This window comes from Poecilia reticulata, linkage group LG5 (genome assembly GCF_000633615.1).
Source record: "Poecilia reticulata strain Guanapo linkage group LG5, Guppy_female_1.0+MT, whole genome shotgun sequence".
Lineage (NCBI taxonomy): Eukaryota > Metazoa > Chordata > Actinopteri > Cyprinodontiformes > Poeciliidae > Poecilia > Poecilia reticulata.
The window spans coordinates 15,939,105-15,960,958 of NC_024335.1; the positions used below are offsets into that span (position 1 = coordinate 15,939,105).

At 40.1% G+C, this 21,854-nt stretch overlaps 2 protein-coding genes across 4 annotated transcripts in view; both read right to left on the bottom strand.

Annotated features, from left to right (window-relative positions):
• Positions 1 to 11,319, bottom strand: part of LOC103465069 (probable G-protein coupled receptor 22) — a 20,957-nt gene extending 9,638 nt beyond the window's left edge. The window contains exons 1-2 of one of the 2 annotated variants that reach the window (XM_008409615.2): positions 11,045 to 11,319; positions 10,462 to 10,674 (exon numbers count right to left, since the gene is read on the bottom strand). The gene's annotated coding sequence lies outside the window, so the exon portion shown is untranslated. The remainder of the gene's footprint in view (positions 1 to 10,461; positions 10,675 to 11,044) is intronic. The other variant, XM_008409614.2, reaches the window with a different exon arrangement.
• A 1,285-nt stretch (positions 11,320 to 12,604) lies between these two features.
• Positions 12,605 to 18,783, bottom strand: cidec (cell death inducing DFFA like effector c). Of its 2 annotated transcripts, none has more exons than XM_008409613.1 (6): positions 18,679 to 18,783; positions 17,183 to 17,251; positions 16,938 to 17,091; positions 16,287 to 16,436; positions 15,754 to 15,944; positions 12,605 to 13,062 (listed from the first exon to the last, which is right to left on the bottom strand). In XM_008409613.1, the coding sequence occupies exons 2-6, from the start codon at positions 17,233 to 17,235 to the stop codon at positions 12,873 to 12,875; spliced, it is 738 nt and encodes a 245-aa protein (XP_008407835.1). In that variant the 5' UTR covers positions 17,236 to 17,251; positions 18,679 to 18,783; the 3' UTR covers positions 12,605 to 12,872. The 2 variants fall into 2 exon arrangements, with proteins under 2 accessions (XP_008407835.1, XP_008407834.1); XM_008409612.2 differs by lacking the exon at positions 18,679 to 18,783 and adding an exon at positions 17,419 to 17,591.
• Positions 18,784 to 21,854: the final 3,071 nt, after the last annotated feature.

Consider the following 21,854-nt stretch of genomic DNA (forward strand, 5'->3'; position numbering starts at 1 on the left):
TAAATATTCATGAAGGCTTATTCATGTTCATGACAGGTGTTATGTCATGTTTATGAAAGTATCATGACAGTCTTATTCACCCCCCTTCAAATAAAGTGTTACCCAGCATGTAAGCTAGCGTTAACATAAGAGTTACAGAGGGTTGGAATACGTTTTAAAAGAGCAGTGCAGACTAAGTTTTGGTTTTAATGGCGAGAAATAAGCCGTGGCAAGTCAAAGAGAGAGGAAAACTGATGAAGGAACAGATGAAAAAACGTTCAGGGGTGAGATGAGACGTGCGCACTCAGAAATGACGGTGTGCAGAAGTCAGCCCAGCAGCTGGCCTCGCCGCCTCGCGCTCCCAGCCGGCGTGATGGGGAGCAGGCTGATTGCCACCAGAGGCTTCAGATGAACACAGGACAGAAATGGAAATGCTCACCATCGGTGAAGCAGAGGATTCTCATTTGGAAAAAGGGCACCTGAAAGTAGGCTACCCGAAACACCTGCTGGAGAGGAAATTTTAGACAAGGGCGGGGAGTATAAGATGCCGAATGAAGGCAGGAAGCCAAGAAGTGCTGGTAAACAAGCTGTCCCAGAGAGCAGAGGTGGCAGTTTTTTCCACTCTAAAGTCTTACATCAGCCTTCCTCTACAACAGGCTCACGGTTTCCTGGTTGCCAGCGGCCCCCAGAAGGCTGCTTCGGTCTCTAAAGACTCTGCTCATGATTGCCTGAGTGAAACGCTGCATGATTACCGGGCTACACACTCAGGGTACATTAAGGAGCAAAGGTGGAAAGATATTCCCAATCTTAAAATCACAGCAGCGGAGCAATCTGATCACCGAAGGATTACACTGAATCCTACTCATTTTGACCTTCCTACAATAATGGCCTCAGTCACTTTTTTTATTTTATTTTATTTTTTTTGCCGAAAGTGAAATCACTTTAGAAAGGTGACGTTGTGACACGTTGGTTTTCCTGCAGAGATCGTTGGATTGGCTGTCCAGGTTTATTTTTTAAAGTTTATTTCTAGGAGACTTGTAGCTCTAGTGTGATCTCAACCCGCTGCTCTTTAGGCAAAAGTACAGTTCAGTTACTATTTTTGAAAGCACCACCATCTAATTAAAGGGCTGCTCATGTGGCACACACATCAGCCCGTGTGACGGTTGCTGAAAAGCCTGACCCTGGAGAGGAAAGAGCTTTGAATGTTCTCCATCTTTAAAAAAACAAAAAAAGGCCAATTAGACTGAATCTTTGAGCTTAGCTCTCTGCAGACAGATCATTTTCTAAATGCAGATAAAAGTCTTGGCAGAGAACAGCATGGCCACTCTTGCTAACTAGCTGAGTGTCAAAGGCAGGAAAACGAACAGGCCGTTGCATTTCTGGACGTAATTTATCTACTTAAGTCGCCACAAGTGGAAGAGGATCACCAACGACTCCTCCAGGTGATTGAAACCAGGAACATTTCCAAGATTTGAAGAAACCAATAATGAGAACAAATATAGTCTGTAAATGATCAGGCTTTTTAGGAACTAATTATGTCATTGCTCATATGCTATTGTGACAGATGTACACCTGCATACAGAAGAGTGTCTACAGCTAGATATGATCAACGTGGCTTTCCACCCTGGGCGCCATCATTTCAGAGAGCAGCATTAGCACTCAAAAAACAAAAAACGTACAGCTGCCACCTGAACAAGTTCTGTTCTGCTTATTGATGCAGAAGTTGGTATCTGATTGAGAGGTTCCGGCTTGGCTCTATTAAAGGGACATTTTACTGTTTTTATTGGAATTTGAACTACATTTGAACATCTCATGTTTGTTATCTAAAAATACGCCACACCAAATAAGCTTCTGAACATCATGTCACAGTAATGTGACAGTATAGTTCATTCAGTTCAATACACACACACCACCAGAGACTCAGATTTACTGATAAAGTCACAAATGTAGAGTAGCACCACTTTCCACACACATCTGATGTGCAGTGCTTTTCCCCTCCAGTGTGTGGAACCAGAAAGTGTGAGACAAGAGAACGCCTGGCATGTATAATTGAACAGCTTTGGACACATCGGCTTCTCCCAGAGGCAGCAGCTCAAAGATTAAAAAAGATGAATGGCAGCGGAGATAATCTCGCTATTCCTGCGTGACATGCTGATGTAACAGGTTGTCAAAATGACAGAGCTAGTAATAAGAGATAAAGAGGGGATACATGAATGGAGGATCCATCAAGGAGCGGGGTTATTTTGAGGAATTTGGTTGGAAATAGAAACGCTGCGGAATCACAGAACAAAAAGATCACGATTGAATAACAACGGTAACAATATGGGATGTGTAAAGTGACAACTGAGCCGATCATATCCTCATGATTCTGTTCATTGTGACTTGAATACCTTAAAAATAAAGACAAATTTTGCATCAGAAAGCGTATTCTTTCCCTGAGGTTGCTTTTGGAACATGGAAAGTTTTTCATGATCTGTGTATCTTACAGGAACGCTGCAAGAACTTCAGACCGAAACGTGTGATGAATGAGGCAGACAACATACTGCGATAGATCAAACATGCAGCACCGTGCAAAGTATTTATGTCCCTTTAACTTTTCCATAAACCAACTAATCTACAGTGCAGTTTATCTACAGTTTAACATTTTCTTATATTACTGCGTTATTCCAAGTTTTATTAAATTATTTTCTTTCCCCAACGTTATCAACACTTTGACAATACCGATAATGCTTTTTGAGATTTTTGCTAATTTATGAAAAACAGAGAACCAGTAAATCAGCTTTTGCTTGATACTTTGTTGATGGCAGCAATTAGAAGCTCAAATGTTTTTTGAACACGGAGACACCAGCTTCCAGTCACCTAACTTTATGCAGCTTGACCAGATTTTCCTTCTATTTCTCCTCCAGCTCCGTCAGGTTGGAAGGGAAACGTATTTCAGACATTTTCAGATCTTTTTAGTGATTGTTCAATTGGATTCAAGTCTTGGCCACTCCAGTCCGGTGAGCTTCATACGGACTGCCATGTGCCTTTTGTTAAGGAACAGCTTCGGTCTGGCCACATAAATAAAACACTAAAAAGCAGCCTGACACTTGACTTCTGGACAGTGAGTTTGGCGAGAAATTGTGTGTTTTTTTCCACTGTGTTGCAAATGAAAACAGAAAAAAAAAAAAAGATTTAATGAGCATCTTTAGGAGGATTTCTTCTGCCTGCCAAGCCCTCAGAGGCATTTTTAAACAATTTGTTCTGAATGATCCTAGAAAACCTGTCTGTAATACTGTAGTTTACATAAAATGAGGCCAAGTTCCACTTTTCCAAATCAGTTTTTTTTTCTTAATCTATGTAGTTAGACCTTTCCCCAAAAAATCATCTGCAGTTTTGTCATCACAGAACTAAAACACAAATGGTTAAATCACGAACAAAAAAAAAGACAGTCACGAGAGTGTGATCTGCCAATTTCTATGCCAATTACGGCATAAATCACAAAAACTAATTCCTACAGAGCCCTGCGGGGTACAGCTGCACCAGTCAGTAAAGTAAACCTTCTGCATACAGAGGCTGAGCAAGCTGCTCGAGACTGTATGTTTATTGGAGACAGTGATTTAAACAGCTTTCATTGTCAACCACACGCTGTTTTATGCACAAATGAAATGTGTGCTGTTTCTTGAGGAACGATTTGTTTTAGACGTGTCCCTTCGTAACACCGGTCCATAAAGAAAAGCAGTGATTTACACATTAAAGCTACATGCAGACCTTGTTTATACATGAGTCAATAAAAACTCTATTATTAGTGGCGGCTCAGACATGTGTTGGTCTAAGACGGAGCTTAAAATCCACAAAAAAAAAACTTTGCAAAAATGCCAGGAAGCAAAACTCTAAAACGGCTTCATTTGATTTAGAAAATAAACTAAGCTTTAACGATGAACCAAGCAAAGTAGCAAAAGTCCAAGATGATGAAAGCGTGAAAAGAGCCGCACCCACCGAAGTCTCGCTCTGCTGTAGCAGCTGAATAACCAACCAACTAAAATACATTTTACAAAGCCTCTAATGGTTCCTGTGATTCCTCTGACTTTGTTTTTAAAGACTTCGCTGGTACTGAAAATAGCTAACTTTGTGCTCGCTTCCCATGGTAACAACTTCCAACCCAGCAAGTGCGGCGGCTGCGATGCATGGTGCATTCACTAATCAGAATATTTTTATTGGTTTTTTAATTGTCTCTTTTCTTTTAGTCCAGCTAAAAACCATCCAAAAGTGGTCAACTGCATCTGTAGTTAAGTAGAAAAGAGAAGGCGTTCTCATCATGCATGTCTCTACAGATGGAGTCTTTACAGGTGGAAACAACTGTGAAAAAGAAAGATCTCCTGTAGAGGGGTGTGCTGCAGTGGATCAGCAGTAGCCTGTGACTGAAGACGCTGTGTTGTCGAGTTATTGTATTCTGAAGGTTGTTCAGTCTTTTCTTAATTTTATTCTTCTCCCCACAATTAGCTCTAGAACAGTGATCAGAACAGAGCTCGGCTCTCTCCTGAGCTTGTTAAGCTTTTTTTAGTCACTGGGTCCCATGTTGCTACGCTAGCTGATGACGTCAGAGGAGATTACACTCTAAACAGCAGACTTTTAAAATATAAAGATTTAAGGACATAAACTAAGCAGGCAACATACACATCTTACATAAACACAGTAACATATTTTTGGCACTAATAGAATCCCTACCAATACATAAGCCCACAGCAGATACAACATATGCCCCTTAAAGCTTCACTTTCCTAAAATAATGGCCTAAATCATTTTTTTTATCTTTTTACAAAAAAAAAAAAAGAGGTGGTGATTTTTTGTTTGTTTGTTTTTTTGGTCAAAATTTCTTTTGGCAAAAAATGACTTGAGCCATTATTTTACACACAAGCCCGCTACATACACAGCTTACTTATGTACAGAGACATGTTACATTACATAAGCACGCTACATAGATAGATGTTTACATTTAAATTTTTGACACTAATGGAACCCCACATTAAACTTCACCAATACAGTCTGTTGTCCAGGGAGACGGAAAATGTGTTTGACATTTTTCTACTGCTTCTAAAATCTACACTCTTCTCTTCTTCACATTAAAAATACAAAAACCACAAATGTATTTAGCTGTCTGAACTGATGTTTTCCTTTTGTTATTTATTGCATATAGAAAAACAAACCAACTTTAATAATAAATAGCGACTTTAACTGTTTATTACAATAACCCTCCACATTAGTAGGAGTTTAAGTGTCACAAAGCTCCCCTCATTAGCACAGTCACTCCTGCAGTACGAAATGTTAAGTAAACAAGGAGGCATTCATTAAATACCTCCACTTTTCTCTTCATCCGAGGGCTGACATGCCGTGCTTATGTTCAAATACTTCATTATGATGCAAAGTTATTCAAAGAGGCTCCCTAAAATCCTATCAGGCTGTCAAATCAATTCAAAGGAAGCTGTCAAGAGAATGAAGTTTCTGTCATCTTCTGTTGCTGGAAGCGTCCAATGTGACATGATTTGCGGGGTTTAATTTAATGGTCAGAAGTAATTAAAGAAGGTTCCAGGTGCAACTTGTGGATTATGAATAAATCAGAACACGCGGTCTCTTGTTCGTGTGTTTGGCCTGGTCAAACCTGACCTCAAGGAGTCCGTTCATTTTTGTTTGTGTAAAAAAAAAAACAAGCAAAAGTTGACCTCCATCACCTGCTGCAGCATCGTGGGCACAAAGCAAGTAGAGCAATGAGTCTCAGATGAAGGTATTTTAATGCTTTGGTAGAGTGAAAAATGCACTTAATTTTTTATTATGTTTAAGATCTTTAATTTACTGTAGTTTATCTGTGAACCTCTAACAGTAGTTTTGTGTCTGTGAGTGATAAATATTCACAATTTACTTTGTTCCCCCCAACATGTGTCATTTGTTCTGGGCCATTTGGGGGGGAATGTAAAAGTGTAACTTTTTTTTAATTTTTAGAATAAATACAATTTGTGCACTTTTTACTTAAGAATTTGAAGAGGTGCAACTGCTGTATGTCAAATGTAAAACCGCAAAACCGTTCTACGATTTTCTCTCTGACTTCAACTTCTCAGGTTCAAGGCACAAATCTTTTTTTCATGAAAAATACCTTCATACTCTCATCACATTACTTGGATCAAACCTGAGAAGCAGCTGCAAAAATGGATGAGCAACCACAACAAAAAAAATAAATAAAAGCAACATGAGAATATACAGCAAGAAGTGCTTGTGCAACAGAGAAATCAAGCTGTTATTGGAGAACTCTCTCCAGATCAGCCACCATGATGGAGACAAAATGTCAGTTAGATATGTGCAGGCCACTGCTCATCCTCAGCTCAATTGGCCTGAGAGAGAGAAAAACAAACCACGCCACACACATAGCGGCGCATGCACTGAGTAAGTTGCTCTCCAAAGACTCCTGCTTATAGTCCACACTAAATGGCTTTGTGGTGAGGCTGAAAGCAGAGATGATGAAAGTCAGGAGTGTAACACGGAGCTGTGAATGTTTGATACCAGGAGATGAAACGCGTCTAACAAATCAGCCACAGGGTCCTCGGGTCGGTCAGCTCTATTTCTGTCCTGCTCACACAGACCGGTCAACGTGCCTCCTGAGGGACGGACTGTAGTCCTTGGACAATTTGTGATTGTGAATTTTCCAGTAAAACGGTACTTTAAGAAAGTCTTCATGCCCCTTAAGTCTTTTTCCTTTTCTTTACATTACCAAAAAGCGTCTCCATGTTTTATTGGATTTCATGCGATAGACCAACACAAAATAGACTATAGGAAAAAGATACAATAATGAGAATAAGTATTTACTATCTTACGGATTTGTTTGTTTGCACAACGAAACAAATAAACTCATTTCCATATTAGTTCATCTGCACTTTGCACACAAAAACATTAATCTCTGGGACACAGCTCCTGCACATTACCATGGTGCTTACACTTTGTATTGAAAGTTGCATTATGCAACTTTTCTAAAAGTAGATTTTTACATATTTGTTAAAACTGTCAGCATGTTGTGATAGCATGAGACAGGTAATCTGTGTGAAAAAAATCAAACTCCTCCACCTCCTTCTTGAGCTACTATATTGCTGTCTGAAGAAATTCACCGCTTCCAATAAAAAACGACCTATTGGAGTCAGGGGGTGGGACTTAGTGCTGTCAATCACCTCGTTTACGCTCTGCTCAGTGTGCTGAGAAACAACTTACTGTTACGGGAAAACAGTTTATCCACCGTCATTGGTAGTCATGCTAGCTAGCCTTAGTATTCACAACAGCATCTGTTCACAGATTGTCTCATAATATACTGTCCAGACAATTTTTATGAGTGATATATTTTGATTTTTACATAAAGTCAATCACTGACTCACTGTGTTGAGGTGTTGCCCTTATACCCGTCCTCAGACAGTCGACACAAATGTTGTGGATCAACTTATCAGAAGCCCACAAAGCCATGACATTATCGTCATCTGGACTTTCCCATAGAAAGTTCTCCTGGCTCGGTGCTGTAGTCTTTGGTTGAACTGAGCCACTGAAAGAGATTTAATTTACTCTGTGTACTGTGTGTTTTGTGTAGAAAGTATGCCTGAACAGGTGATTTTGTTTGTTTGTTTGTTTGTTTGTTTGTTTGTTTGTTTTGGTTCCTATTAAAAAGGAGGGATTCTTTTCCACTGTCGCCACTTGCTTGTTTAATCCGAGGAATTGTTCTGAAACGAATGACTCCATGCAGCAGGTTGGGCTTGCTTAGACAAATCCTTTTGTTGTTTTTTTTGTTGTTGTTTTTTTCTTTTTTACCAATTGACATTAATGACCCACTGAATTTGCACTGCATTCTGGGTTATGAATGGGATCCCATGGCTTTGCTTTTTCTTGCTCGTCAAGGCAGAAACTTCAACTGAAAGTGCAACAGCGGAATATAAAATATGAAAACGCAGCACCAGTTGCAGCTATAAAAAGTATGCAGCACCTACGTTATCAGCCTACAGAGTTACGTCATGATGCGAGCATTATTTATGCAACGTGTTTTATATGTATTAACAATAATCTTTAAGGACAGTGTGGCCATAAGCAAGGACGGATGTAACTGTTCAACATACAAGCCTAATAAACTGGGTTAAGTCTGAAAGTACTGGATCAAGTTGGTCTTTTTATTAGCAGTTCAGGTGAGTAAAATATATGTAATTTTCTGTCGCATGTAGTGAGAAGCTGGAAAAAAAAATATTCAGAGGCATAAAGCTTTAAAAAAAACACTAGAGAGCACCTAAAGGGAGAGGATGAATAAGAAAAAAAAATCAAGTAAAACCATTTTTTTTAACTAAGTTTTTAAGAAAACATCTTTCTCTTTTTCACATCTTATTTGCATAAATCTTCAACTGACAATAAACAAGAGAAGATTATTTGGTCACATTTGTCGCGTCTACTTTTCAGCCTCTTTGCACCGAATGAAGCCAGATCCATTATTCAGTTAGACTTTCCAAATTTCAGGTTTGAGGGGAGAGCATGGGAGCTCTAAGTGTTGCTTCCCATGCCGCCTGAATTATTCATCACGCGTATGAAATATGGAGCCGAAACAGCCGGCCGCTGAAAGGCGAGAGAGAGAGAAGGTGGACAGAAAGTTGTCCAGCAACAAATTGATGAGGTAAGTCAACTGAATGAGGATTAGAGGTCAGCTAATCAATCTGGCTGACTGGAATCAGTCATACACACACACACACCCACACACACACACATACCCACACACACACACAGGCTTTCAGTCTTCAGTGTTTCCCTCCTTAATGTTGCAATCAAAGCTCTCCGCAGCAGAACAGAGCTCCTACCACACGCTTTCATCAAGGCTTCTCCCTTTTTCTTTCTTTGCTTATCTCCACCTCCACACCGTTGCCAGCAACGCCTCTCTGCTCAGTCGCTCCTCTTGCTGCATCTCATGTAGTTTCTCTCCATCTTCTGTACATCCATCTCTTTTTTCCCCCCTCACCATTTTCTTGTTTTCACAAATTATTTCGTGTCTAAAACCACACTATAGGCGACAAGTTCAACTGGCTCTGATGTCAGTGTCATTTTCAGCCTGAGGGTGAATAATAAGCAGCAGTGGAAACATCCCAGCTCCACCTAAAATCCATATTTTGTTTACAGATTGTTCCCATACGTTTATATGATGCCCTCTAAGCTTTTTCCACATTTATTCACAAATTGTATGTATTTTATTGGGATTCTGGGTGAATAGATCCAACACTGAAGAGTTGTGTGCTGGGGCCAGTGCAATCCAGTAGCCAAGCAATGACATTTTGTGGACAAATTCACAAACGTGTCTTTGTGCAAAGACAATAAAGTAAGTCTAAGTCTAAAGTAAAGCTCATACTTATGAAGAGGAAAGAAAATAATTAATGAATATTCTTCTTATTATTATTCTACAAACAAAAATTTGTATAGATTTTAATTGGATTTGTAAATTCATATCTGAATCAAGTAGAACTGCTTTTGGTGTTTGTTCAACTTTGTTGTTGTTATAAACCAATTGGACTTTCTGCTTTCATCCTCACCTATCATCACTTTGAATGGCTTGAACTGTAATTAATGAACAAGAAGAAAATGTTTGTTTTTCCAAATAAATAAATCATTAAAATTAAAACAACTCCTTTTGATGGCAAATGCCCCAGGGTCACCAGTTTTGCACATCTAGAGACTGAAACCTTTGACTGTTCTTCTTCTCTGCCAAACAAGAAGAAGCTGTCCTGTTACCAGACTCTCAAACTTGATCTGTACGGTTCTTCTAGTGACTCCGTTCACGAGTTTGCAGTTGTACCACTCTTTGTATTTTTTTTTTCCTGGGAGATATGCAACACATATCTCTAACCAAACTCTGCTTTAAACTTCTCCACAAACTCTCAAGATCTCCTTGATCTCCATGACGCTAATCGCTCACTAATGTTCTTAACCTCGGTTGTAATTGCAGTAAGACAATAAGTTGCACATAAAATTGTATCCAGGTGTTTCAAAATCAGGGCTTCTCTTTTTGCCATGTAACAATTCTACTTCTGTTGGTACATCAGATTCTGCAGCAAATAAAATGCACTGAGGTTTGTGTTTCTTATGTATAAAATTATGAAAAGTGGTGTAAAAAATTTTTTTCAATGACTTAAATGCATAGGAAGTAAAGAAAACAGGAAAGAAAAATCCTTCTCTTTTTTCTTTTTCTTTTTTTTACTGTGTGTGGCCCAAGACAGCATATATGACTATAGATATGAAATAGGTATATAAGCCTTTTTAAAAATCTGACTTTAGTAACGCAGCTGGCAGCCCCCCCACCTCCACCCCTCCTCCTCCCACTTGATCACCTGTCCCCCAAAATGTCCGTGCACGCCGCTGGAAGCAATTATTCGTAACCAGCTACTTGTTGATTAACACGGTATAAAGTCCGCCAAGACTTCAACCACAGTAATTACCACACATAAACCTCACTTGTAGATGATTTGAAACGGCGTTTTTAAGTCCTGCTGGACAAACGCAAACGCATCCAAGCGGCCGGTGCGCAACTCCGGTGAGCGCAGCAGCGAGATGTTTCCAGCAGCTGCAGCGGGAGGCTCCCCGAGGAGCGTGGGAGAAGCACAGCCCGTGTCAGGCACCCCACTCCCACAGACACAGCCCGAGGTTCCCAATAAAACCCAGATTCCTCTGCAAAAAATAAAAAATAAATATTCAATATGCGAGCACGCTCTGTGCCGAGCGGCACGCAGAGCGATGCGCCGCTCCAGCAACGAGCACGCATCAGGTAAACAACGAGAAGTTGAACGTAAATGTTGAAAGCGCCGTTTGTTCACGTTTTAGACACTTGAAAGCAAAAATCAGGACTGCGTAAAAGTTCACCAAATGCAATATGGAAGAAAGAGCTTAACCACAATTATAGAATCATAACGCAGAAATCGCAGTTTTAAATGTTTTTACGAAGATTGATGTCAACTATCACCATGCTACTTGTTCTCGTTTTGAAAAGAAATCGCAAACAAAGCATGAAATATCTGCTTAGGGATGAAAATCATCTCACCTCCCGCGTCCGGACCGCGCGCTCAGTGATGCATTTCTGCAACCTGTGGGCTGCCTGGCTGGGAGAGTTGATGTGAAGCTGGATCCCGCCTCGGTCCTGTGGTGTGTTTTTTTTTTTTTTTTTTTTGTCCCTCTGTGGATCAGTAGCAGCAGAACAAACAGCAGCCAAGCGACCCAATGAGAGACAGAAGAGCTGCAGCATTGTCCGCAGGCAGAGCTCCGGCTCCTGCTGGATCCTCTGAGGACTCCTCTATCAGCATGACTTTCACTGACTGGCTGGTGGAGGAAGAGGAGGAGGAAGAGGGCTACAACATATCTATATTGTTATGAAGGCCAAACCACATTTGCAACTCATTTAGACTTAAGAGTCTGAGCTTTTATCTGGAATCTGTTCTGTGCTTGAACCAATTGTATTATACCAGGTTTTTAAAAGAAATGCTCATAATTTAGACGTAGTGGAATAACCACGGGAGAATGACGTCCCTGAGGCAGAGACTCCAAAAAGGTGCACATTAACTTAGCGATGAAAATGGATGTTTTTTAGTCCTTTTCAGAAAAGGTCATTATAAACATGAGCTCTCTTCTCAAAGTTCCTTCATTCATAAAGCAAAAATAAAACATTAAGCCACTCTGTCCACACTTCAAAGTTAACTTTTTTCAGTGCTTAAAAGTTTAAAGCTATTCAAAAGGAAACTGCATTTGAACATTTTAAGAAATCCAAAGTTCCTTCAGAGAGAAAAAGAGTGAGTTTCAGCAGATAAGAGGAAGGCTGAATGTATTACAACCAGTTAATAGAGTAGATTTACTTGAGGAACCTTATAAAACAAATGCAACACTTTTAGTTTTACAGCACTATTTTTTTAACTTAATGATTCTCTACAAACCTCTACTTTACCAAAGAAAAAGCTCGTTTTAACCAAAAAACATGTAGCTCAGCGAATTGACTTTAAGATCTTTTTCTTACAGCCACTTCTTTGCTTTCAAAAACTCGATAAACATGTTTTAAGTTGTAAATGAAATGTCCTTTACATTAATAAAACCCAGGAGATAATATACATAGCATTTATTGTAATTCACACTCAAGTACCAATTCTTCCCCATATATAAAAAAAGAGGAAACATTGTTTTAAAATACAGATAAGACTTGGAAAAAAAGAAACCAAGTTGACATGAAAGGGTGCCACATTTGCTCAAACCCTAATGAATCCGACATTTATCTTCTACTCAGGACGCAGACACCCAATTTTGTGAAAATCTGTCCTGCTTCATTTGCCGCCTTCCTGAAAAAAATGTTGCTTCCATCCCCAGTTTTATCCAGCACCGCCAACCCCCCCCCCCCTCCTCCTGCTGCTGCAGCTGCTGGTCGTTCCCCGATTTCCTCTGCAGGCTGCAGCCGACAGGACGGTACGGACCGGGCGACAATTAGGGAAGCGTGGGAGAGACAGCCGAACCTGTTGCCAATTACGGCGACCATGATCTGGAACGGCACATAAAGCCGGATTAATGGGCTCCCAGAGCGCGGCGTAACTCGCTCCACAGCTCACCCAGCTCCACCATCAGGCACGGAGATAAAACAAGGTGCTTTTATTTATTACGTTTCCATGGGAACAAGTTATACACAGAAATAAAAAAAAAAGTGCATTCAAAGGAGCAACTTGTCAACTCCAATATTCAAAAACAAACTGTAACAGCAAAAAAAAAAGAAAGTGAAGTTTTAAAGGTATGACACAAATCTAACCGGAACTGTTCAGTGTGTGTGAAATCTACACTGTGACCTAAATCAAGGAGCTGGCATGTCTGCCTGCGACTTCAGCGCATCATCGTCGTCATCAGTCAGAGCTCTTCCCCAGCAGCATGCTCTGAAGCTGCCGAATCCGGCTCTCCTGCGGCAGCGCCGGCAGCGCCAGCCTCTTCTCGGCACGCTCCTCTTCCTCCAGCAGCTGCTCGATGTAGCAGGAGGAGCCCAGCAGGATGTGGCCTGTGGCCTGCATGGAGAAGATGGTCCATCGCAGAGCCTCCCTACGGCACAGAGCACAGGCAGAGTGAGGAGGAGAGCGGGTGAAAATAGGACCGTTCCTCATGCAGCAGCAGAAATACACAACTCCGACATGCATATGTAAACATCTATACACCATTTGGATTGGTTGGGTGCAGAGTAATACGCATCCAGAGCAACAACCAAAAAGGACCTGGTACAGTGGGCCACACAAGTATTCGCACCATTTAAACATCTCCATGTTTGTCACATTACAACGGTAAACTAATGGGTTTTATCAGAGACCAACAAAGTAGTGGGTAAGTGTGAATCTGATGTTTCACAAATCTGAAGTTTGTCATTTGATCGTATTAAGCATCCAGCTGCTTCAATGCATTGTACAACCAGCTGACTCTGCAATTACAGCCAGTACCACTTCTACCAGCTTTGGAGCAGGTAAAGACATTCTGTTCGCTCTTTGCCAAATAGTTCAAACTCATCCTGGATAAGACTTTTGCAATAGGTTTTGCTGGATGATGAAGAGTCCTAGAAATTGTTGCAATAATGTTTTGAGACCATTTTAAATTAGTATTATAATGGTATAATAATGGACGTTTTCGCTCTCAAAGACAAACTTTAACTTTGTACAGAACACTCCAGAGTGGAACTGGACAACATTTTGAATACTGTATAGAAAAAATTAAAAAAATAAAACAAACAAAAAAACTACACAACCAAAATCAAATAAAATTGATCTAAACAAATCAATCACACCTTGAAAAAAAATAAAAATTAAAATGATATCAAGCTCATGCTAACTTATGCAATTAAACAATGATTAATTGCTTACTGCGACTGGTTTAATCCTAGATTTAGAGAACCTATTAAGACTTCCAAATCTTGGAATTAGGTCTAAACTTTGACTGGGCTATTCTGACATGAGTATGCTTTACATTAGTCCAGTCCAATGAAGCTCCAGCTGCATGTTTCAGATAATCATCCGACTGGTTTTCTTCCAGTCTTCTTAGATCAACCATCTCATCACTGCTGGAAAGAAATATATATAAAAAATGTAAAAAAGCATCTCCACCATGTTTTGTTTCCAGGTCTGGTGCCTCGGAACACCAGACCTTTATTGTGTGGTGAAAGTTTGTCATTTCCTGGATTTTATTTAGGGGCATAAGAGTAAAGAGGGCTCAACAAAAAAAAATGTCCACTTTTCAGATTTGAATTTGTAAATATTTTTGTCCTCTATTTTGTGCTCATCTTCCACATAAGATCCCAATAAACTACAGTACACTGAAAAGTGTTTGTTGTGTTAAAAAAAGAGAAAAAAAAGCAGCCCAAAGCCATTTTTAGCCTTGCTTCCTCAACCTGCTCTCATGTCCTTTCAACAGCAGAGCGAGTATCACATTTGACAAGTCTGCAAACCATAATCCTCTTTGGCCGAGGCTCCATATCAAAGCTGGAAACCAGCCGATCCAGGCAGTGGTGACATAACACCTCGGAAAATTAATCTCACTAAAATCTGACCTTTGTTCTTCTGTCAGCTCTCTGTATTGTCACCAATAGAAAATGAGCAGATAAATTCCTGTTTTGTCTATTTAAGGTGCATCTAATAATTCTGGAAATTGGTGCTCAGAAAAATAAAAAAGGTCACTAAAACATCTGGAAAGAGGGGCACTGGCTCCAAAAAAGCAATTCAAAGATTGGTTTGCGGTTTGTAGATGTCAAGTCAACCATTTTTTTTAAACAAGCCCAGACTTTATATCGACTCAGTTCTACAGGAGTTCATTTCAAAAGGTCAATTCCTTAGATGGGACACAGCAGCTTATCTTTAAGTTACTAAAGTAAAATATAAGACAGCAGTTCTGAAAAGGCCTCAGAGAGAACATCCCAAGTTTTGAGCTCATGAAGCACCATTGAATCCATCCATTAAAACTAGAAAATGGCATAAGAAATACAACTTCCTGTTTCAGTTTGCCACATAGGAAGCACAGGAAACATGTGGACCAATTTGAGAGTACACTCCAAACCAACGCCATGTCGCAATCAGCACACCATTCTTATGGTGAAGCAGGGTGATGGCAGCATCATGGTGTGGAGCTTAATCACTACAACTCCATTTAATTTTGACCAGAGTTTAGGTTTTTGAGAAGTTCCGTTGGATTTGCGTAAACTGCGTTTAGAGTTCATGCCAACTTGAATGACGGATTCATCTTTTGCACTTTGACAACTCAGAAGATGATTTGATTTGTAGTCAGGGCACCATTTCAAAAAGGTATTTAAGAAGGTTATTTGCACTAGAATTACCAATGGTGCAAAAATCCTGTTTTGGAGAAGATTACATAGAGCAATTTCAACGTTTTTGTAAAATCACAGATTTTATTTTATTTTTTTTTAAAAAGGGTTGTTATAGAAAACCTAAACTTTAAACAAAAATATTTTTTTTTAAAACTGACTTTTTTGGAAGAAAAAAAAAGTGCTGCTGCAGTCATCAGTAATTTTATGCTGCAACAATCACAAAGAGACATGGCAACATCCTAGAGGGACTGACTAGGAACTCCTAATAAAACCCTCGTCAGCCAATCACCTGGCATCACCCATGTGTCACACGAACTGAACTCCATGCTTGCTTATAAAGGAACTACAGATAGTTTGTCTATCAGAAATCCTGGTTTTTTACCTGCATTATTCAAATAAAGTAAAATCTCTGCTATACGTTTAAGACTCACTTGAGCATCTTTTTGGCTGCGTAGCATCGCAGGTCGTAGGACACAGTGTAAGCGCCGTAGAATGTCGCTTTCACATTAAGGCAGCCAATGAAATCCTTGGGGTTGTTTTTGTATAGGTCCAAAGTCAGTTTGGCCACATCTGTGCGGGGCTTCTGTAGGCGCTCGATGGTCTGAAGTCTGGAGGGGCAGTTCTGTGAGGAGGAAGGGAGACAGAAGAGACATCGTTTGGTTGGAAGAACATTTTGTTGGCATTTCTGGAATGGAAACCCCAGTAAACATTCATAAGGAGGAATTCAACCTTTCCCTTTAATTATTTTATATTATGAAGACACCTTATGTTGATTTTTTCAGTTTAAAAGGGCAAACCACATAATTAAAATTGTTTTTATTCTTTAGGTTAGATATCTAACATGCATGCAGCTGGATTGCAACGCCTGACATTTCCCTACCAAATAAACAACTGGCATTTTGAGGCATGGACAGACTACTGAAGAGTGCCATCTAGTGGCCGTTACAGTGAACAAGACTCTTACAGGATGTAGACTCCACTTTTGTTCCTTCTCTAGAACCATCAGGACCGTGTTCTCCGGAAGCGTTTGGAAGAACTCCTCGGTTTCCACGCCGGTGCCATCCTCATCCAGAACCAAGGCGCTGACGCACTGCAGACTGAAAGAGTCACTGACCTGGAGCCAGCAAAGAAAAGCAAAGATAGTCAGCACAGTTAAAAAATATATATATAGATATACATATGATTATAGACTTTATAAATATGCTAAAAATGTACAGAAAAACTGAATTTAGATGCATCACAGGATATTAAAATCCAGGTGGTCTTCTTTGAGAGAGAATCTGACAAACCTATCAAGACAGACGCTTAAACCAGAGGTACAGTGGAAGGGTTTAGGATAGAAATGGAACAATTTGAAAGATTTGGGCAGATATCCGATATTAGTATTGCCATTTAAATGCCGATAATCAATATACTGTAAAGATTTCGACCCTGATACCATGAAAATACAACCACATGACTGACATTGATTCTCCGTTTCAGTTAAACACCCAACAGTCTTGATCTGAATCACCATCACATGACCAAACAAATCCCCCATGGACTACCATTAACTCAGCACCAGGTTATCCACTGCCAAGGCTTCAGCTTATATTTAGCTTTTCCATCTTCTCACCTTATTCATCAGGTCTAGAAGGGTCTCTGCCATGATTCCTTTCTTCACACTGCGGTCCACATTCGTTACCCTGAAGGGTTTTGATCGAAGGGTTCGACCAGAAAGCAGCTGGGAGGTCATGGAGGCGCTGGCCGAGACGCTGGACGTCACAACCCTGAAGAAAAAACAAAATGGTTTGAGTGGAAACCTGCTGCTTCAACTTAGCAATGCCTTGATTGTGCAGGCTAATGGAGGACAGGCCTTACTTTGACAGGGAGGATGGAGTCAGAAGGCTGAGAGACTTCATGGCATAATCCATGTGAGCGGATGCAGACCTGCAATTACAAACAGCGTTGGTTGACATCTTTCTATAAGCCAATGGCGACAGCTCAACTTGGTAACTTTGTACTTCAAGTAAAACCCAAGCAAAACGGAATCTATTCCTCAGTTCAGAACAATGTTTGACCGTGAAGCCCAAAACAGTAAGTTAAAACAGTCTTACATTTTGAAAAACGTGACTAATCCCCAGCAGCTGTCCTCAGTTTTCTCTCAAGGGATATCCTCACTTTCTTCCTCCAATACCGATCCAAGCTCAGTTAGACTCCTCAAACACCAACACAGATGCTCTCCCTGTTCTCTTGTCTCTTCTTCTTGCAACACTCGGTCACTGAACTTTGTGCTGATGACTGCTGAGCTGGTGGCGAGTCGTCAGCTTTATTGAGAAACTCTCCACGGACACTCCCACTGACTTTGGACCACACTTTGACCCAGTGGCACAAACTGCAGAGTTTACTGGCCACCCAGACAGAAAACTACATACTTCAATTTTAATTTTTTCAAAAATACATTCATAAGAGTTCAATACTATATTTTAATTTAATCCTGAAATAAATTAACATTGCAAGCTATCACATTTCAGGGGCATTCAAACACTTGGTAGCTTTGGTGGACTTTTAACTATTTAAGATCCTAAAGCCCAGAAAAAGGCAAATGGAAAAAAGTGGGTTTATAGCAACAGAAGAAGAAGAAAAAAAGTCCAGTCATCATTTTATACTCTTAGCGTTTAGTGAATGCTCACATGATTTAATTTAAACCTCTAGTCTCTGACTAAAATGCAAGTGCTGTACAAATCCGATACTGTTCACAGTTTCACTGATCTCATGCTGATTCACTGAAACAACGCTAGAGTCGGGTCTAAATTCATTTAGAAACTCTGATTTTAAAACTTGGGATCAACAAATTAAGCAAGCAGTTCCCCGTTTTACTTCCGTTCAAATAATGAGGTAGCTAAGCAACCTGTAGTCATTTTTCGCTGATGGACTTCAACTTGAGATTTATGGTGCTGATTATTTACTGTGTCAGAGGTCACGCTGACTTTAACAGTGATTATGATGGGACGGATCAATTCCCCGCATTAGGTCATGGTTAGTGTACAGTACATGCCAGCCAACACACCGCCGCTGTGTCAGCTATTATAAAATCAGACAAGGTGTGTTCAGAACACGTGGTTAATTATCATGGTTCACCTGGAAAGAGTGGATAATTATTTTTAAAAGAAACATGGGTGTACGTAAACGGTACTCTGCCGAGATATTGACAAACGAATCACAAATTATGGGTATTTGACATGATAAATAAAACATTTAGGCAGAGCAGGATAATGGGGAAAGCAAGAAGTAGATTTGACCATAAGAGAATCCAGAAACTTCAATAGAATGTTATAAAGAAATACCTTTAAAAGGTCGGAAAAACACAAACTTACTTTCCTTGTGTTGCTCACGCGAAGTTCTTCCAAACAAGCCTGCGTCTAGGTCCGCACCATTTACACGCCGGCGCAGCTTTGCGGCAGAGGAAGTAGGAGGAGTCGGCAGTCCCTCTTAAATTGGCACATCAGCTGCCTGACAAATAGCGCAAACCGCCAGCATCCGCCAAGTTAAGGTTGCAAAAACAATAGCCTATGCTCCGCAAAAAGAAGAAGAAAAAAAAAAGTAAAGAAAGATTTGAAAGCTCTCGAGTATTTTTAGCTTGTAGCCATTCAGCCATATGTATCTGTTTATTTCATGCTATTTTTGGGGTTGCACTTTTTTATTGGCAAGTGAGGACACAATATTTCTTATTTGCTCTGAGACGTCCTCTCCGTTTCAACACCATCTCCCTCTGGAACCGCCTTCACCTCTTACGGCTGGTTTCTGTGTCGGGACTCAGACGTAGGAGCGGACCTGATGTCTGATTAACACCTGGATAGCATCAATTAAAGGATATGTTTCCAGTCTGCCGTTTTTCGCAGATTATTATGTTTTTTTAAGTTACGTATTAAAACATAGGGTTTGTGCTTATGTATAAAGTGCATTTTATACATAAAATGTATGAAATAGATTTTAATACAAATGCATTTTAAAGCAAAAATACATTTTAAAGCAGTGCCGTGCAGAGACCTTTGGAAGGGCGGGGGCTCAAAGTTAAAAAGGGGCACACTGGAAAAGATCTTAAAACACCGTACAACAACATAGCAACATTCTATATTTATCAAGAATCTAATATTTAATCGGATCATACTACATCATAGTCATCATGTGGGGACAATGCAAAGCAAATGTAGACTAGTTTCCCCGACAGGCATAATGCTGCTGTTTCTGCTGCTGACAGAGCTGGAGGGCTGAGTAGATCTGAGACTGTTGTTAAACAGACCATAAGAGAAAAGTTTGCTGGTTATGAAATAAGCAAATGTTATGCTATTTTGCTAAATAAGCCCTACTTCTGTTTAACCTCTAACAACTTGGCTGCGCCTGCTTTAAAGAACAAAAAAGCTCAGACAGGTTAACTACATAATTTCTTGATGTTAGCACCTCAGAGATCTAGAACTGTAAGACAGCGATATCAAGGCAAAGAAAACTCTGTGCTGTTAGGGTCCTTCAGGCATTCAGGGGCCCCTATAAATGGTTGAATTGTAATACAGATCATAGATCTAAACTGTAAGTCATTTATTGAAAATTACAATGCTATTAAATTTTCTTTAATACATTCAACAGAGAAAAAAAATGTAAAAAATAAATAGTACATTTAGGATTTAATGAGGAAGTTTTGTTCACAAGTTTTTTGGCGGATGTTTACGCCTCCTTTTTTCTACAATGACCCTAATATGTTTGTCGTAGGTTACCCTACTGAAATAAATCCTTGTTTAATTAAGAACTATAAAGTGAAAGCTGGAATAGCTCAACGCGTGACTTAGTTTTTCTTTCGCGCCTGCGCATTAGTCCTTACACACGGAGCCCTCCAGGGGACATGGGGATTTTGTTTTTTCTTTTGCGTTCCCTCGCAAAAGGTTTTGCGTTCCCTCGCAATGATCTATTCATCAGTTCATGCGGCATAATTGAATACTGAGCCTTTCTTACGGTGGCCGCCGTAATTTCTGCTTTAATACAAGCTTATGTGCGGTTTTTCCATGGACTATTGAGTTATTATCACGGGGTAATAAGTCATTTGATTGTGTCTATTGTGTTCGTCTGAATGGTTTAAAGAGCTGCTTTCAGTGCCGTTCCATCTGAGCCTTTACAGACATAAACATGCAGTAAATAAATCGATTTTCAATCAGTTTTCTGCACCAAAGAGTTAATAATAATAAACACGTTTTCACTGAGGCTCTATAGGAGCCATATGAATTAAATAATTATTGATATGACAGAAGCAGCGGCTTTGACACCTGGTGGTGGGTGTGTCGATGTGGGCGTGACTGTCATGAAGTATGAATGGGAAGGTGACTGGCTGCTGGCTCTGTGTGTTTGAGGAAGCGGGTGAGCGAGGTGGTCAGTCCTCGCAAAGTTTGGAGCATAATTAAAATTTAATAAATCGATAATTATGACAGAACAAAGAAGAGGTTTGGAGTTGATTGATACACGGACAGATGAGAATCCCCGAGTTAACCCAGTGAGCCCCTCTACCACCATTAGTTTGCTGTGTTTTATAATAAAACGTGATTGTTATTATTAACGCTTTGGTGCAAAAAAAACTGATTGAAAATCGATTCATTGACTACATGTTTATGTCTGTTAAGGCTAAGATGGAACGGCTCTGAAAAGCAGCCCTTTAAACCATTCAGACAAACACAATAGTGTCATGAGGCGGTGGTTTCCGGTGAGGAGAGACGCAGGCAGGACCCAGGATGTAGCGGGAAATATAAGTATTTATTGAAAAAACAGGAACAACGGGGAACAACACGAGGGAAACTGGCAGCACGGAGACGGAGGAAATAAACAGACAATCAACAGGGACCATAAACAAACTCTTGACCAGGAATCGACGAGGACTACAACTATCGACAAGCAATTGACAAGGACCCGACGAAGAACACAGACAACAGGGGAGACTAAATACACACGGGGCAATCAAGGGAACGAGACACACCTGGGAGACAATCAACGGGGAAAGACGCAGAGACAGGACTAACAGGGAACAGGATCACACAGAAACTCAAAAATAAACACATAGAAACACGGATCATGACAAATAGACACAATCAGATGACGATTTACCCCGCAATAATAACTCAGTCCATGGAAAAACCTTATAAGCTTGTATTAAAGCAGAAAGTACGGCGGCCACCATAAAAATGGCTTACAGTATTCAATTATGCCGCATGAACTGATCAGTAGATCATTGCGAGCGAACGCAAAACCTTTTGCGAGGGGACGCAAAAAAAACAAAAATTCCCCATGTCCCCTGGAGGGCTCCGTACTTACACGCATGCAGGCGGAGTAAAAAGTAGTTCCCATCAAATCCGTCTTTTTAAAAAATCACATTAATTTAGTTTCTTTCTAAGGTGCACTCGTTAAGATACATTATCTAAAGTCACTGAAGTATTGAAAGTATTTATACTTGACTTTGAGAATCGATTTTAAAGCTTAAAGGTCTGATATCGGACGAATAGATATTCCAGTATCA

What these genes read in the sequence shown, in the direction of transcription:
- cidec (XM_008409612.2), bottom strand. An exon ending in ACTCCATCCTCCCTGTCAAA is followed by an intron (nt 17,092 to 17,182) that starts GTAAGGCCTGTC and finishes TTTTTTCTTCAG; the next exon opens with GGTTGTGACGTCCAGCGTCT. An exon ending in AAAAGTGGAGTCTACATCCT is followed by an intron (nt 15,945 to 16,286) that starts GTAAGAGTCTTG and finishes TCCTCCTCACAG; the next exon opens with AACTGCCCCTCCAGACTTCA.